This window comes from Heptranchias perlo, chromosome 7 (genome assembly GCF_035084215.1).
Source record: "Heptranchias perlo isolate sHepPer1 chromosome 7, sHepPer1.hap1, whole genome shotgun sequence".
NCBI classification, from domain to species: domain Eukaryota; kingdom Metazoa; phylum Chordata; class Chondrichthyes; order Hexanchiformes; family Hexanchidae; genus Heptranchias; species Heptranchias perlo.
The window spans coordinates 68111569-68128360 of NC_090331.1; the positions used below are offsets into that span (position 1 = coordinate 68111569).

Sequence of the window (16792 nt, forward strand, 5' to 3'; positions counted from 1 at the left end):
TCCGGGGGGGGGGGGACAGAGCATCACACCCGGGGGGGGGGGGGGGACAGAGCATCACACCCGGGGGGGGGGGGGACAGAGCATCACACCCGGGGGGGGGGGGGGGACAGAGCATCACACCCGGGGGGGGGGGGGGGGAACAGGGCATCACACCCGGGGGGGGGGGGGGGGGAAACAGAGCATCACACCCGGGGGGGACAGAGCATCACACCCGGGGGGGGGGGGGGGGGGGGACAGAGCATCACACCCGGGGGGGGGGGGGGGAAACAGAGCATCACACCCGGGGGGGGGGGGGGGGGGAAACAGAGCATCACACCGGGGTAGGGGGGGGGACATATTTCTTCTCTTCAAAGTGTTAAAATCTAAAATTGCAGGGCTCCCCAAACGGCTCAATTAATTTATCCATTGAATAGTTGCATCATATGGAGCAGGAAGCTCCCTCGTTTTTGCTGAGTTAGTTGATCTCAACTGGGTGTTGATGTATATTTGACTTCAGCACCCAGGGTTAGAGATGAGAAAATCCTGCTCATTGGTATCCAGTGACTCCTACTGGAAATGCATGTGTCAGGACTTTATGCACAGACAGGATTGGGTATGGCCATGATGCTCAGATTGGGCTCACAAACGAATAGTGAACACTTGGTGAGGTACTGAAGAGTAATTTGCCACTTGTGGATCCATACCCCCAGCAAGAAACCAACACCTTCAGGAGGGATATGAAGCGAAAGCAGATATATGGAGTTAGGTTACAGATCAGCCATGATCTCATTGAATGGTGGAACAGGCTCAAGGGGCTAAATTACTTACACCTGTTCCTATGAATGAGACTAATTGGATACTTTTTTCAAAGAGCTGGCAGAGGCACAATGGGCCGAATGGCAAGAGAGATTTAAAAAGAGACAAAAACAATCCAATTGCTGCTAAAGAGGTTGTTACACAGGACTAGGGCTCATGGGATTGGAGGTAATATATTAGCATGGATTGAGGATTGGTTAATGCACAGAAAACAAAGAGTAGGAATAAAAGGGTCATTTTCGGATTGGCAAGTTGTAACTAGGGGGATGCTGTATCAGTGCTTGGGCTCAGCCGTTTACAGTATATATCAATGACCTAAATGAGGGGACCAAGTGTAATGTATCCAAGTTTGCTGACGATACAAAGCTAGGTGGGAAAGTAAGCTGTGAGGAGGATGCAAAGAGGCTTTTTTGTATTCATTCATGGGATGCGGGCGTCGCTGGCGAGGCCAGCATTTATTGCCCATCCCTAATTGCCCTTGAGAAGGTGGTGGTGAGCCGCCTTCTTGAACCGCTGCAGTCCGTGTGGTGAAGGTTCTCCCTCAGTGCTGTTAGGGAGTTCCAGGATTTTGACCCAGCGACGATGAAGGAACGGCAATATATTTCCAAGTCGGGATGGTGTGTGACTTCGGGGGGGAACGTGCAGGTGGTGTTGTTCCCATGTGCCTGCTGCTCTTGTCCTTCCAGGTGGTAGAGGTCGTGGGTTTGGGAGGTGCTGTCGAAGAAGCCTTGGCGAGTTGCTGCAGTGCATCCTGTGGATGGTGCACACTGCAGCCATAGTGCGCCGGTGGTGAAGGGAGTGAATGTTTAGGACGGTGGATGGGGTGCCAATCAAGCGGGCTGCTTTGTCCTGGATGGTGTTGAGCTTCTTGAGTGTTGTTGGAGCTGCACTCATCCAGGCAAGTGGAGAGTATTCCATCAAACTCCTGACTTGTGCTTTGTAGATGGTGGAAAGGCTTCGGGGAGTCAGGAGGTGAGTTACTCGCCGCAGAATACCCAGCCTCTGACCTGGTCTTGTAGCCACAGTATTTATATGGCTGGTCCAGTTAAGTTTCTGGTCAATGGTGACCCCCAGGATGTTGATGGTGGAGGATTCGGCGATGGTAATGCCGTTGAATGTCAAGGGGAAGTGGTTAGACTCTCTCTTGTTGGAGATGGTCATTGCCTGGCACTTGTCTGGCGTGAATGTTACTTGCCACTTATCAGCCCAAGCCTGGATGTTGTCCAGGTCTTGCTGCATGCAGGCACTGACTGCTTCGTTATCTGAGGGGTTGCGAATGGAACTGAACACTGTGCAATCATCAGCGAACATCCCCATTTCTGACCTGCAAAGGGATATAGACAGGTTAAGTGAGTGGACGAGAAGGTGGCGGATGGAGTATAATGTGGGGAAATGTGAAATTATCCACTTTGGTAGGAAGAATAGAAAAGCAGAATATTTTTTAAGAGAGATTAAGAAAGATTGGTATTCAGAGGGACTTGTGGATCCTTGTACATGAATCACAGAAAGTTAACATGCAGGTACAGTAAGCAATTAGGAAGGCAATAATATGTTAGCCTAGGTTCACTGGATTGATTCCTGGGATGAGAGGGTTGTCCTATGAGGAAAGATTGAGTAGAATGGGCCTATACTCCCTGGAGTTTAGAAGAATGAGAGGTGATCTCATTGAAACATATAAGATTCTGTGGGGGCTTGACAGGGAGGAGACTGAGAGGTTGTTTCCCCTGGCTGGAGAGTCTAGAACTAGAGGGCATAGTCTCAGGACAAGAGGTCAGCCATTTAGGACTGAGATGAGGAGGAATTTCTTCAGAGAGTTATGAATCTTTGGAATTCTCTACCCCAGAGGCTGTGGATGCTCAGTTGTTGAGTATATTCAAAGCTGAGACTGATAGATTTTTGGACTCTCAGGGAATCAAAGGGTATGGGGATCGGGCAGGAAAGTGGAGTTGAGGTTGATGATCAGCCATGATCTTATTGAATAGTGGAGCAGGTTTAAGGGGTCGTATGGCCTTCTCCTGCTCCTATTTCTTATGCTTTTGGACTTTTTAATAGATATCTGTATATTAATACATTATAAATGTTTCTGTATCTCAGACAGTTTTGTCTGGAGCTGAATGGTCTTGCAGTGAAACGTCAGGTACCTATTTTTCAACTTTAATTTACTGTGCATAATATTTCTATATTTTAGCAACATTAGCAAGAATTTACATGTAATCCCCAAATACATAAAGGAGCTTAAATGGATATAATACTTATCCAATGAGCAGATGCAGACAAATAACAATGTCAGTTTTGCCCAGTAGATTTTGTAAGTAGAACATCCTTTAGCGTTCTTGCAGTATCTTTGAATACCACTTGCCTGAGTTTAGCAGTAGCTTCTGTATGAGTAATGCATTCTGATTTCTTTTGGGAGTTCTTGTCCTCCTTGCTGATAATATAACAAAGTGGAGTAGACCAGCCAATAAGTCAAGTACCAGAATGCCATAGGATAGAGACAACGTGGATGCTAGCCAAATACCTGAACTACTGGTCATGCAGTAACAGAACAACAGTTTGATATGCATATTGTTACGTTTGAATTCCTTCTTAAACTTGTGGATTGCAGGAAATCAGTACATGGCCAGTGATTGGCGGTAACTTCCTCACATAGTCCATTGTGGTTTCTTCTTGGAAAATACCAGTCCTCATGATCGAGAAGATAGGACAGCTCCGCTCACAGGGCATGTAATTTGCTCACCCATAGTGCTGAAATTAGAACCAAGAGCACTGTGGTCTTCCAGAATAAATGCTTCTAAAAATGAAGGTTGTAGAATGAATTTGTACAGCTATGTTAATGGGTTTGAAGGATGCTCAGGAGTAGAAAAATGCTGCCCCACGTGCCCTTTCATTTGATTTTCCATTTAACGAATGTGGAAAGGATCCTGGCTTTCCGTTTGGAATCATCCTTGTTACAACCTACATGAAGAATTTATCATGTATACAATCATGTGTGGTAGTCTTTATTCTTTCATCATATATCATCCCATATTACAGCACCACCCACCATCTAGGTTAAATCTTTCCATATTCACTTTCTACAGTTTCTGTGGAAGATCTCCAAGAAGCAATTATTATTTAGATGACTTATGATTAGTGAAGTACGGTTGAATGAAGAATGTATATGTAACATTGTACAATTAATTGCATTAAAAAAATCACTGAACAGTGAGTGCCATCCTGATGCATGTATTCAGATGACTGCTACAGAACAGTGGATATTTCTATGTGCTGCCCATAAGGCATGATTTTTGTGCCTATTGTATAGACCAACTAAGTTCGATGCCTGATGTAGTATGTACTTATGCAGTGTAATGATATGTTTTAGAACTCTAGCCTCAACTAATTAATTCTTGAAGTATTTACTTTACAGTTGTAACTGTTAATAATAAAGTATAAAAATGCAGTAATGGACATTGTTGACTTTGGCTTCTGTATTGATTACCAAAAACTAATGCTAGAATAGGCTTTTTGCTCTGAATTATCAGCTTATTAATTCAATTTTAATATTCATTTTTAAAATTAATAACATTTACTTTAATATTCTAGTGCCCTACCAAAGACTACACCAGGCATACACTGGATGGTGCTGCATGCCTTTTAAACAGCAATAAATATTTTCTCAGCAGGTAAAGTTTATAATTGATATTTTACATATTTCCTTTTCCACTTGCTCCCCCTTCCATGTGCCTTTCTGTAGCTGGAAGATTGACTCCTCCGTGATGAATGTTGTCAAAGTTGCTACGGTTAATCAACTGAAATCATGTAAGATGAGGTGAATGTTTGGTGTTCCCTGTCTTAGTGGTGGAGGCACTCTGTGATAAGATGACAAAACTCTCTCTCCTTATATTGATATTTAATTCAACTCTTAAAAGCACAATTGAGCGTTAGTGTGCACTGGGTACTCAATGCACTACATACATTTGTTTCCACTTATTTTATTGGTATCTTTTTATCACTGTTTACGGTTATTGTTTTCTTCCTGGGTTAGCATTAAAGAGTCTTCTGCAGCTAAATTAAGTTCAGTTTGCCGAAGGATCTACGGAATATTTTCACACGCCTACTTTCATTATCGGCAGATATTCGATGAATATAAGGCAAGCATTTACTTGTACTGAAATTCTTGGTTATTTTGTTTTTATTCTTTCATTATATTTTTATGTTTTATTTGTTTTTGCAGAATGAAACTTTTGTATGTCACCGTACGTCGTGAATTACAATTTGATGTCTAAAGATAATCTAATTGTACCCATTTTGGAAGAAGAATTGCAAAATTCACCTGCAGCAGAGTGAGGCATGATGTGAACTACATTGTTCACATAAATGTATATGAATATGTGTAGACAAGTTAAATCATGTACGGAAACTCGTCTCTTGTCTGAGATTGTGTATGTTTTGTATATAACATTAATAATTCTTGCTTTCATCTTTACATGCAAATATACCTTAAGTTATTGCTACTTCATGCACTCAACTGGTCCAAGGGCAGTCTTGTTTTTATTCAAAACTCATGCAAACTTAACATTGGATAATAAAAACAATCAATTTATTAATGTGTTTCAAAAATATTTAATGGATGGACTGCATTTTAATTACAGTGGGGTACGGGAGAGAGAACAGACTGGGACTGATAGGCTATATATTCATACCTTTGATTCCCAAAATGGTGAGTCCCTGCACTCAGCTGTGCCACCATGGGGAAACACTGAATGAAAGCCACACACTTCCCTACAGGGATCGAGAGAGGGAAAATGAAGAATCCGTTAGTCTAGGCTGCTATTTAGCAATTCCTCACAGCTGGTTATAGATTGGCATTTGACAGAGACCTTTGGGCAGATTTCGGTCTTTCCTTTCAATAAGGAATGTGCAATGGAGAAGATAAATTCTGGCGACAAATAATCCAAAACAAAAAGGGCATATTTTCTGGTATTGAAATATTGGGAATTAGCCACTGCAGATAGGTTGTACAGAAGTCAAGGTCTGATCTGCCATAGACAAGAGAAAGAGAACTATTCTGGAAAAAGCATCTCATTCTGTCGTGGTGCACAGATACAATGGGAGTTCACTGATGACTACATGGTGCTTTTGGAAACAGCTTACAGGTGTTTAAAAATGGGTGGGCAGTGTAGATTATTGGAGCTTCAATGTATGACACCACGGAGTGGTGAGATGAAGGGTTGTGCCAGTAGTTTGTCACTGTTGACTTGCTAATTGCAGTTGCATTGCTCTGGAGAGACATCAAGTAGAAGCCAGGCACCTCCCTGTGCGTGTGTGCGTGAGGGTGGGGTGGTAAAAGGAAAATCAGGGAATAATTAATTAGTGGGTCACTCCCTTGCACCTTCCAGTGGCCCACTCCAGTGTAACACTGATGGAGCTCTGGGAGCAGGTCATTTGCACTCTGGGCCACAATTCATGTGTGGTCCTTGGAGATCTGCATAAGTTCAGGGAAAGAATAACCTGTAAAAAAATTCTATTATTTGTAATGGATAAGCTGAAAATTTTAAATAACGTTAAACTGAATGACTTTATTTTCACACACATTAAGGGGTATTTTAACCCCCCTACGACGGGCGACGCCCCAACCTGCCGCAAACACGTGTAGAAATGCATAGAGATACTTGACCATGTTAATGTAGAAATGCATGAACAATTACTTGACCATAGTAAAGAAGAAATGCACGATGGATATTTGACCAATGTTAACTCCTTGGCTCCCATAATGGGGTAGCTACAGCACACACACACAGAAAGACACAATTGTGTAATTACGTTTAAGCCTTGGTATGTTGATAATTAAGTTGGCTGTGCGGGTGCTTGGTACAGTCTGCACCTCCCCCCCCCCCCCCCCCCCGAGCAGATAAGAGTATTGCTGACTATAAAATATAATGAGAATACAGTTTCTTGAGAGGCCATGTGGCCTTGAGACTGACATCAGCCCTGATAACCAGCTTTAGAATGTAGGGAGGATAGTGTTCTCAGGCCTACGAGGCCTACGTGCCCATATATGAATGAGCTATGGACATCCAGAGGGGGCAGGCTCACTACTTGATTGACCAACTACCTGAACCAATAAAGAATGTACATGTACACCCATATTCTATGACAGGTGGGCATTGCTAATTAAACTGTATAAATGTGAACTGTTTCCTTTGTTCAGTGAAGAGGTTGTTCTGACCGTTGTTCAGAATACAGCTTCCCTTGTACACAAGTCAATTAAAGTAAAACTTTTCCCTTTGTGATACTGGTCTGAGTGTGTTAGTGCATTGGTATAGTGTTACGTTTCAACACACGTCTACATCCAGTTTAACTGCAGTGCATTTGGGGGCGTCCGAGTAACCTGCTCTGGAGAGGCGGGTCTGTAATTATAATATTTAAATAAGGCTCTGTTTCTCAGACTTTGGGAACCATTTGAATTTAACGGCTGTGGTCCGGGTTTCCCAGGGCCCGGGAAACCCTGAAGCTAAAGGGAGGCAGGAGCAGCCGGATCAAGCAGATAAGTGATATTCCAGCACTGCTTGTAGGCTACAAGGAGCAGGAGTGCTTCTCCTCGGCCCCTCAAGCAAATCTTTTGCCGCGATCATCAGGCCCACCTTGATCTTCCGAACCCCATGATCTTCAGACCCCCCCCCCCCCCGCAATTGTCTGACCCCCCTGGCGATCTTCAGTCCCCTGCGATCTTCGGTCCCCCTGCGATCGTCAGACCCCCCGCCATGATCTTCCGAACCCCACGATCTTCAGACCCCCCCTGCGATCGTCTGAACCCCCGGTGATCTTCAGACCCTCCCGCGATCTTCTGACCACCTGCGATCTTCAGACCCCCCCGTGATCTTCTGAACCCCCGTGATCTTCTGACCACCTGCGATCTTCAGACCCCCCCGTGATCTTCAGACCCTCCCGCGATCTTCAGACCCCCACGGGTTTTCTGGCACCCCCGTGATCATCACAACCCCCCGCGATCAGCCCCCCACCACGATCCTCCAACCTCCCCACGATCTTTGCCTCTCTCCGAGCACCCCCCCCCACCCCCACCATGCCTCGATCTTCTCCGATTGCCGGGAACAGTCCCCAGCAGAGTAAAAAAAATTGCCAATGAGGTCCTGTAAATAGACACACTGTGTAAAAATGACGTAACATGGAAATAACAATGCCATTAAATTTGGCAGGACATTTGACCTGGCATTTCTGGGTTTTCCTGTCGCAGACATGTCCCCCACACCCTCTCCGCCTCCCCGAAAATATTAGGGCCATTGAGTCTAGAATGTCTACTTTTAGAACTCAACAATTACTGTACTATTACGTTGGTAGTGAAAATGGGAATATAAATTCTATATTTTTAAATTATTCAACGAAGTGCACACATGCATATTCAGTAATATTTTACGGCTTTCTATTTTCTGATTTACATGTACAAATTATAAAATGTATATTCAATAGCACCTAATCATTGTAATGTTTTGCAGAACTTGCTGAAGTTTTAATTTACTTTGTCATTTCTACTTAAATAAGTAAATACTTTATTTAAAAATGTCAGAATATTTATTTGGACTCTCCACTGAATATGTAAATAGAACACACTGTGTAAAAATGACATAACATGGAAATAACACTGTAAAATGACATAACATGAAAATAACAATGAGCTACATTAAGAAACACCATGTTAGGGCAACTAACATGTCCTTTAAAACAATATTGTGAAGAGTTATAGTATATAATCATTAAAAAAAACACTTCAGATAATGCTTATAATACATGCTCCTAATAACTACGGTCACAACAGCATTGTAATTTTGGTTCCCAACTGCAAAGTGAATCTTCTATTGAACGCTTCTGTCAATCAATTGCTTGAGGTGGTCACTGTGCAGATTTGATGTCAGAATCACTACTGAGTCTTCTATGTACTGTGGTGTATTATTTTAATTCCATTAAAAGCACGATATATATACAAAAAATAATGGAAGGCTGTGTTTTAATTGCAGGGCTTTGATCATATCATCTGAACTCCAAGACTAAACTCCAGCTTTATCACTCACTCCCAAATACCCGTAATTCATATTATAATATGATTTGACATAACCACATTGTTTCCTTCTGTAACATCAAACAAACAATACAAAATCGAAGAAGTTTCAGCTTCACCTACTCTCTTCCATTGCAGTCTTTCATACTAACAAAGTGATATGCATCTATATTCATAAAACCCATTTAACCATTTTTCTAAAGGGTATTGTACAAACAGTTAAAACCTTTCAAGAATTCAATAATGCAAATTAACATGTTTATGCATACATATGCAAGTATATACTTAATACCACTAAAAATGATGTTTTTGTAATGTTTCCTAAGGAGTGTTTCAAACATGACAAAGATTTTTTTAAAAATTATTTATGTTGGAGCATTTTGGTTAGAATCTCCATTTTTGTGTATTTTTCTTCATCTGCCTGGCCGGAAAGCTCCAGCCAGGAAAGGTGGCACGCAGCTACTGCCAGTGCATCCTGTAGCCAGCCACCAGGAGGTGCCAGGGGTTTCTCAATTTTATTTTAGTTAATTAAAGAAAGTAGGCACTGTTGATTTACTGGTGGACACATGGATGGCTCCCACTTCGGTATCATGTAATTAGGGTCGATGTGGTACTAAACCACGTGCTTATATCAGAAGTGAAATCGGAATTATTTTTCTGGCTGAAACAATGGATCATCGTTACTTGTAGACATGTTCTTCTATGTTTGAGTATGATGATTGACCATTGTGCAGAACCATGAATGAGAGGTTCTATTGTGATTCAAAGTGAACGCATAATTCAGCTGAGTATCTCAGATGAAATCGTACTCAATGCGTAAGTTGATACAATGGTTTGTTATATATATCAACCATAAGAATTTCTTTTATTCTCTGGATGAGTTGAAGAAATGAATAAGTTAATTGAGAGAATTTTGCATTGACACCAGTACCAGACTGATTATTATTAAATAGCTCTCAGTGCATTACAAGTTGATAATCCCATCTGTATGTTTAGCTGATGCAAAAAGAACAGAGCTAAAGGTTATTTTTTTCTACAATTCATTACCATTCATACATTATTTGGCAGGGTAACTACCATTACTTTGACTGAACAGCGCTCTTGATTCCTTTAGAAAATGGAGAGATTGCACTGTTTTATATGAACATATTCTTGAACTATATGAATTTAAAAACCAATCCCAGAATTATACTAACAGAAATGACAGGAAAAGAGGTAAAATTTAACTTAAAACATTAGCACACACATGATACAAATAGAAAAAGTAATAAAAATATCACTTGAAAATTGTAAAGTAAAATATAAATATCTATAGATATCTACACATTCCCTTTCTTGTGAATAGTTTTACTGAATAAATTGTCATTTAAAATCAACGGGTGAAGTTATTTTTAACAGCAAATTGTAATAGACAGTTATGCTTTGTTAAAGAGGTCTGGACCTATGTGCATAGATCCAGAGAGCCTGAAATATTTGTTGATGTGTCAGCTGTAAGATTATAGAAAAGTAAAAAAAAGGCACATTTTCAAACACAGTTTTCCGTTTGAAAATAAAAATCTTTTCATATATCCCACAAAGCTATTAGCTATTGTCAATCAAAGCATACTCTAGAAAGCATGATTGTCTTTCTTTCTACTGTTATCTTTTGTATGTAATAATAGAATTGAACAGTGTCATATGCAGGTAACCTGGGGTGCATCTTCCTCTTGATCCAGCTGCCCATCATCAAAGTCTCTGAGAACATTATCAGTGTTAAGCATCCCTGAAAAGCCTCCATATTGATGGGATGGCTCTTTGATCCAGAAGTTTCCCTCTGAAGTAGTACAAGAATCTGCAGCAGACTCTGCTTCCGTGGGCTTATTTTTACCAGTGTTCACACCTACATTTCTGTTCCAGTTTCTGCTTTTTTCATTAATTTTTGCTTGCCGAGTAGATTTTTTCTGTAAGGTAAGTCTCAATAATGTGGCTTGTACAAGTAGAAAGAATACTGAAAAATGTTTTATTGTAGGCATTTAAACCAAAAGAGACTGAATTTTCATACAATCTTTTGGGAAATCACAGAACTGACCTTAAAGATACATTTTCAACCTAAACACTTTAAACATTTGCTCTCTTCATCCACTGTTAATGTATTCCTCTCCTATCTCTCTCAGCATGCACGGTTTCCCATTCAGAAGGGTGAACAGGTGATCTGTTCTTAGGCTTTTGCCAATATTTAGCTTGATCTGGTTGCAAGGAATGACATGTAGGTGGAGTCTAACACACCATTTAATAGGGAATTGAAAAGGATGAATATAAAAGGATGCGGGGGGAGGGCAATAGAAGGTCGAGTTGAGTATGGCAACGATGGCCCAAATGGCCTCCACTGTGCTGTCATTTCTTTGATTCTAATGGCAGCTCAGCATGGCTTGCCTTTGGATTTTCTCTTCCTTCTCATGTTCAGACTTTGCCATGTGCCTCCCCAAGACAACACAGCCATGAGTGGGAGTTTTCTGTGTTGAGAATCGTGGGCACAAACCCATATCTTATCACTCTGGGTAGATGTGGAATTGAACAGCAACTTACCACTCACTTTCAGCAAATGTAACATGTTTACTGAGTGTGAGACTCCTTCCTTTTATGACCAATGGCCAAAAATTCAGTCAGCATGGGTGATGGGGGACGGGCAAATTCTGAGGAACGGGAATTCAGAACAGTGGGGGTAGAGGGGTTGAGGTATGGGACAGCCAGCCAACAGGGGAGGAGAGCACAAGGCAGGGGGGAGGAACTGCATTGGATGGGAAATGCAGTCGCAGAGGGAGGGTTACTGCAAAAGGGGAAATTAAGCGAAGTAGAGGTAGCTTCTGAAAGGGAACTACAGACAGTGGGGGGAAGGCTTGGCATCAAGTGGGTTGGAAGATGCAGCCATCCGTGAATGAATGACAATTTATGTAAGTGGGGGGAGGGGGTGGGTTTAGTGCAATCCATGAATTACTGCTGGAGGGGTCCACAATTCTTTCTCAGTGTGGTTCTAAACTCAGTTGGCGGTGGCAGGGGCGGGGGCGGTGGGTGGAGGTATTGGGTAGGAGGATTTTCTTTGCTCTTTGCTTCAATCAAATTCTGGCAATTCCAGTACTTCTTCAGGGTTTCAGCCTCTAACATAATTGCTGCCGACTTGGATTCGCTGTCTTGCAGTCATTATCTACCATGGGATGAGCGACAGAAACTTGCTTGGTGGGGAAGGCGGGGAAAGGATTTTTTTCCTCTATCTGCAGCTGTCCATATTTGGTTGCTTTCTTTTCCACTAAAGATGGGCTTCTACTGACATTTACTGTCCTGCCACTTTTACTGCTTGTTTTGATGATTCACTGAAGGTCCCATTTGGGCTTTGACGTTACGTTAGGTGGTACCTCATTGTTTCCAAATTGACTCATAATATTTAGTTGATGGCGCCACCTACAGGTGCAGTACCTTTGGCATTCTGAACCCACTCACCATTTTTAATGTATTATAGATTTTGTTTTCAATCTAGTGTCATTCAGTGTGAAATAGGAAATACTACTGTACTGAAAAAAACCTGCAAAAACACAGAAATTGAACTGAAATCCATTGCACCCTTTGTACTGTCTCCTTCAACTAACCAGAATTAACAGGGCAAGAAAACCAGTCAATAAAATGATGCAGTATGTGCAGAATCACAGAATATTCACAATTAATCAGAGTGCCAACAATAAATTTCTAGATACTTTACACAGAGATAACACTTTTACTGAATAACACTTCCAAATTGTTTTTGCTCAGAGGAATGGTACAGACAATACGTTAATGCATAATCTGGTCTTACATCAAAGCTAAGCTTCTCACACTATGAAAAGGAAGAAGAAAAGAACTTGCATTTATATAGTGCCTTTCATGACCTCAGGACATCCCAAAGCACTTCATAGCCAATGAAGTACCTTTGAAGTGTAGTCACAGTTGCAATGTTGGGAAATGCAGCTGCCAATTTGCACACAAGAAGATTCCACGAACAGCAATGAGATAAATGACTAGATAATCTGTTTTTGTGATATTAGTTGAGGGATAAATATTGGTCAGGACACCGGGGAGAACTCCCCTGCTCCTCTTTGAATAGTGCCATGGGATCTTTTACATCCACAGGAGAGGGCAGAGGGGGTCTCAGTTTAACGTCGTATCTAAAAAACAGCAGCTGACAGTGCAGCATTCCCCACTGAAGTCTCAAACTGGATTATGTGCTCAAGCCAATGGAGTGTGGCTTGAACCCAGAACAACTGAAAGCAGAACAATGACTACAATGTCTACATTGCCTAATGGCCCAGATTTTGCTGTCAAAATAACGTGAGGCTAATGGCGCTTGCTGTTATTTATGTGCAAATGCTACAGAAACTTCAGGCGTGGGGCAGATGCATGGTTAAACGCAGATATCCAAAAGCTGCTGTCCAAGATGCACCACTCCGATGTTAGCTTTGCGAAAATGGCATCTCACTGTCTGAGTCACAATTGAAATGCATTGAATGTCATGAAGTTGCTGTATTTGCATGGTAGATACAAACTAAACTCGCCACAGAAAGTTAAGTCTTGTCCATTCCAGTCTAAGTACCCTTTTAATGACATGATAAGTCTTAATTACTGCCAATCAACTTCTCTGGCACTGAAAATTAACTATTACAAGTGTGGAGTCTCAATCCTTCAGGTTTTAATTGTTGTTGGAGATTTTAACAATGTTAAATTTTAAATTAATTTTTTTTTACTTTTCCTTTCTGTGTCTTTTTTCTCTCTCTTAATCCAATCTTTCCCTCTCTTTATTTCTCTTTCTGTACCTGATTTGACATTGAATTCACCCAAACTAATTTACACTTCCTTCTCAGTCCTTGCGCTGTTAATTTTATAATCTTTCAATCTAATTGCTTAAGGAGATACACAGTTGCTTGCCCTGTTCACTCAGGTCCCAGATGCTGTTTCCCTCACTGCAACGTTATCAGCTTGCACTGTCAGCAACTTGCCATGCAAAAAATTAAAAAACCTAAACATGCAAGAGCAAGTCTAACTAACGGAAGGCACCGTTAGATGCCCTGCCACAGCAAAACCTGAGCCAATATCACATTCAATTCCTGCACCCTCAGTACACTTCAATGTCCAAGTAACTTATACAAACTCAGATTGTTCCTCTCCAGAATTGACATTAAGATTTCCTACGTCGTGTTACAGTCATTGGGAAGGTACAGTTCATGTGTACTGATCAACAATTTTGAAGTATTAAGACAATGAAGATCGCAAGAAATAACATTCTACATCTAAAATACTGCGGTATCCTGAAGTTAACTTTAATTTAACCTACCTCTACTGTTTCTAGATGCAGATCAAGGTTAGGTGCGGCAGGTCTCTGTAAGAATATCACTTGTTTTGTTGCAAAATTTCCTTCACTGTAAACATGAAACATATGTGATATTGGATAAAGATCTGAATTACTGTAGCAACAGTAATACTGGTGAGGGAGAGGGTTCCTTTGAGGAGTGCAGCCAGAGCCAAGCCCACAGCACCATGGACAGCTCTGCTGAAAAGAGTGGGGGGAGGAGAAAGCAATAGTGATAGGGGATTCTATAGTTAGGGGAGCAGACAGGTGTTTCTGCGGCCGCAGACGTGACTCCAGGATGGTATGTTGCCTCCCTGGTGCCAGGGTCAAGGATGTCACTGAGTGGCTGCAGAACATTCTGGGGGTGGGGGGGTGGGGGGGGGAGGGTGAACAGCCAGAGGTCGTGGTCCATATCGGTATCAACGATAAAGGTAGAAAGAGGGATGAGGTCCTCCAGGCAGATTTTAAGGAGTTTGGAAAGAAATTAAGTAGCAAGACCTCAAAGATAGTAATCTCCGGGTTACTCCCGGTGCCACGCGCTTGTGAGTTTAGAAATAGGAGGATAGAGCAGATGAATGCATGGCTGGAGAGATGGTGCAGGAAGGAGGGCTTTAGATTCCTGGGGCATTGGGACCAGTTCTGGGGAAGGTGGGACCTGTATAGGCCGGACGGGTTGCACCTCAACAGAGCTGAGACCAATGTCCTCATGGGGAGGTTCGCTAGTGCTGTGTGGGGGGGGGGGGGGGGGGGGGTTTAAACTAATTTGGCTGGGGGATGGGCACCAGGATGTAGCGCTGGAAAGGAGAAACAAGGGTCACAAAGAATCGGGAGAGAAAGATAGCACTGGAGCAAGTAATAGTACAGTATTAGGTGGGATCAGACTAAGAGAGAGTACAAGAAAGTCTAAGACTGGTTTGCAGTGCATGTGCACAAAGCATGGTAAACAAGGTTGGTGAGCTGCAGGCGCAAATAGCCACATGGGAATACGATGTTGTGGCGATAACGGAGACCTGGCTCAAAAAAGGGCAGGATTGGGTACTAAATATTCCTGGATACAAGGTGTTCAGGAAAGATAGGGAAGGAAAGAAAGGAGGGGGCAGTATTGATTAAGGAGAATATTGCAGTACTGGAGAGAAAGGATGTCCTGGAGGGGTCACGGACAGAATCTACTTGGTTAGAGTTAAGAAATAAAAAAGGTGCCATTACACTATTGGGTGTATTCTACAGGCCACCAACTAATGGGAAGGATACAGAGGAGCAAATTTACAGGGAAATTACAGAGAGGTGCAAAAGCTATAGAGTAGTGATAACTGGGGACTTCAACTATCCTAATATAGACTGGGATAACAATAATAATATAAGGGGCACAGAAGGGGAGGAATTTTTGAGATGTATTCAGGATAACTTTCTTAACCAGTACGTTTCTGGCCCAACAAGGAAGGAGGCATTGCTGGACTTGGTTCTAGGGAATGAGGTGGGCCAAGTGGAGTAAGTGTCAGTGGGGGAGCATTTAGGGAGCAGTGATCATAGTATCATAAGGTTTAGAATAGCTATGGAAAAGGACATGGACCACTCAAAAGTAAAAATATTCAATTGGAGGAGGGCCAATTTCAATGGGATGAGAACAGATCTGGCCTGGGTAAATTGGAATCAAAGAATGGCAGACAAATCTAGAGGAGATGGTTCGGGTACAGTCGAGGCACATTCCCACGAGGTAAAAAGATAGGGCAACTAAAGCCAGAGCTCCCTGGATGACAGAGAGAGTGAGTAAGATGAAACGAAAAAAAGGGGCGTATGACAGATATTGGGTTGATAACACTCGTGAGAACCAGGCAGAATATAGAAAGTTCAGAGGGGAAGTGGAAAAGGAAATAAGAGGGGCAAAAAGAGAGTATGAGAATAGACTGGCGGCCAACATAAAAGGCAATCCAAAAGTCTTCTACAGGCATGTAAACAGTAAACGGGTGGTAAGAGGAGGGGTGGGGCCCATTAGGGACCATAAAGGAGATCTACTCATGGAGGCAGAGGGGATGGCCGAGGTACTAAATGAGTACTTTGCATCTGTCTTTACCAAGGAAGAAGATGTTGCCACAATCTCAGCAAAGGAAGATATAGTTGAGATACTGGATGGGCTAAAAATTGATAAAGAAGAGGTACTAGAAAGGCTAGTTGTACTTAAAGTAGATAAGTCCCTGGTCCAGATGAGATGCATCCTAGGTTGTTGAGGGAAGTAAGGATGCAAATTGTGGAGGTACTGTTCATAATCTTCCAAACATCCGTAGATACGGGGGTGGTGCAGAGGACTGGAGAATTGCAAATGTTACACCCTTGTTCAAAAAAGGGTGTAAGGATAAATCCAGCAACTATAGGCCAGTCAGTTTAACCTCAGTGGTGGGGAAACTTTTAGCAACGATAATCCGGGATAGAATTATCAGTCACTTGGACGAGTGTGAATTGATTAGGGAAAGCCAGCACGGAATTGTTAAAGGCAAATCGTGTTTAACTAACCTGATAGAGGTTTTGATGAGGTAACAGAGAGGGTAGATGAGGGCAATGCAGTTGACGTGGTGTATATGGACTTTCAAAAGGCG

The 16792-nt window shown here is 42.2% G+C and overlaps 2 protein-coding genes across 4 annotated transcripts in view; one reads left to right on the plus strand and one right to left on the minus strand.

Annotated features, from left to right (window-relative positions):
* Positions 1-2872: 2872 nt before the first annotated feature.
* On the plus strand, positions 2873-5344 carry mob4 (MOB family member 4, phocein). The gene is given in 6 exon segments (XM_067988181.1): positions 2873-2925; positions 3992-4073; positions 4381-4453; positions 4810-4928; positions 5012-5033; positions 5036-5344. Coding segments are annotated over 6 exon segments (438 nt in total). The 3' UTR covers positions 5125-5344.
* Positions 5345-5443: 99 nt separating this feature from the next.
* Positions 5444-16792, minus strand: part of rftn2 (raftlin family member 2) — a 62692-nt gene continuing 51343 nt past the window's right edge. For 2 of the 3 annotated variants that reach the window (XM_067987797.1, XM_067987796.1), the window contains 2 exons: positions 14187-14271; positions 8724-10791 (listed from right to left, as the gene is read on the minus strand). In XM_067987797.1, coding sequence (XP_067843898.1) covers positions 10525-10791; positions 14187-14271 — 352 coding nt within the window. In that variant the 3' untranslated portion in view covers positions 8724-10524. Of the gene's footprint in view, positions 5560-8723; positions 10792-14186; positions 14272-16792 lie in introns of those variants that run through there. The other variant, XM_067987798.1, reaches the window with a different exon arrangement.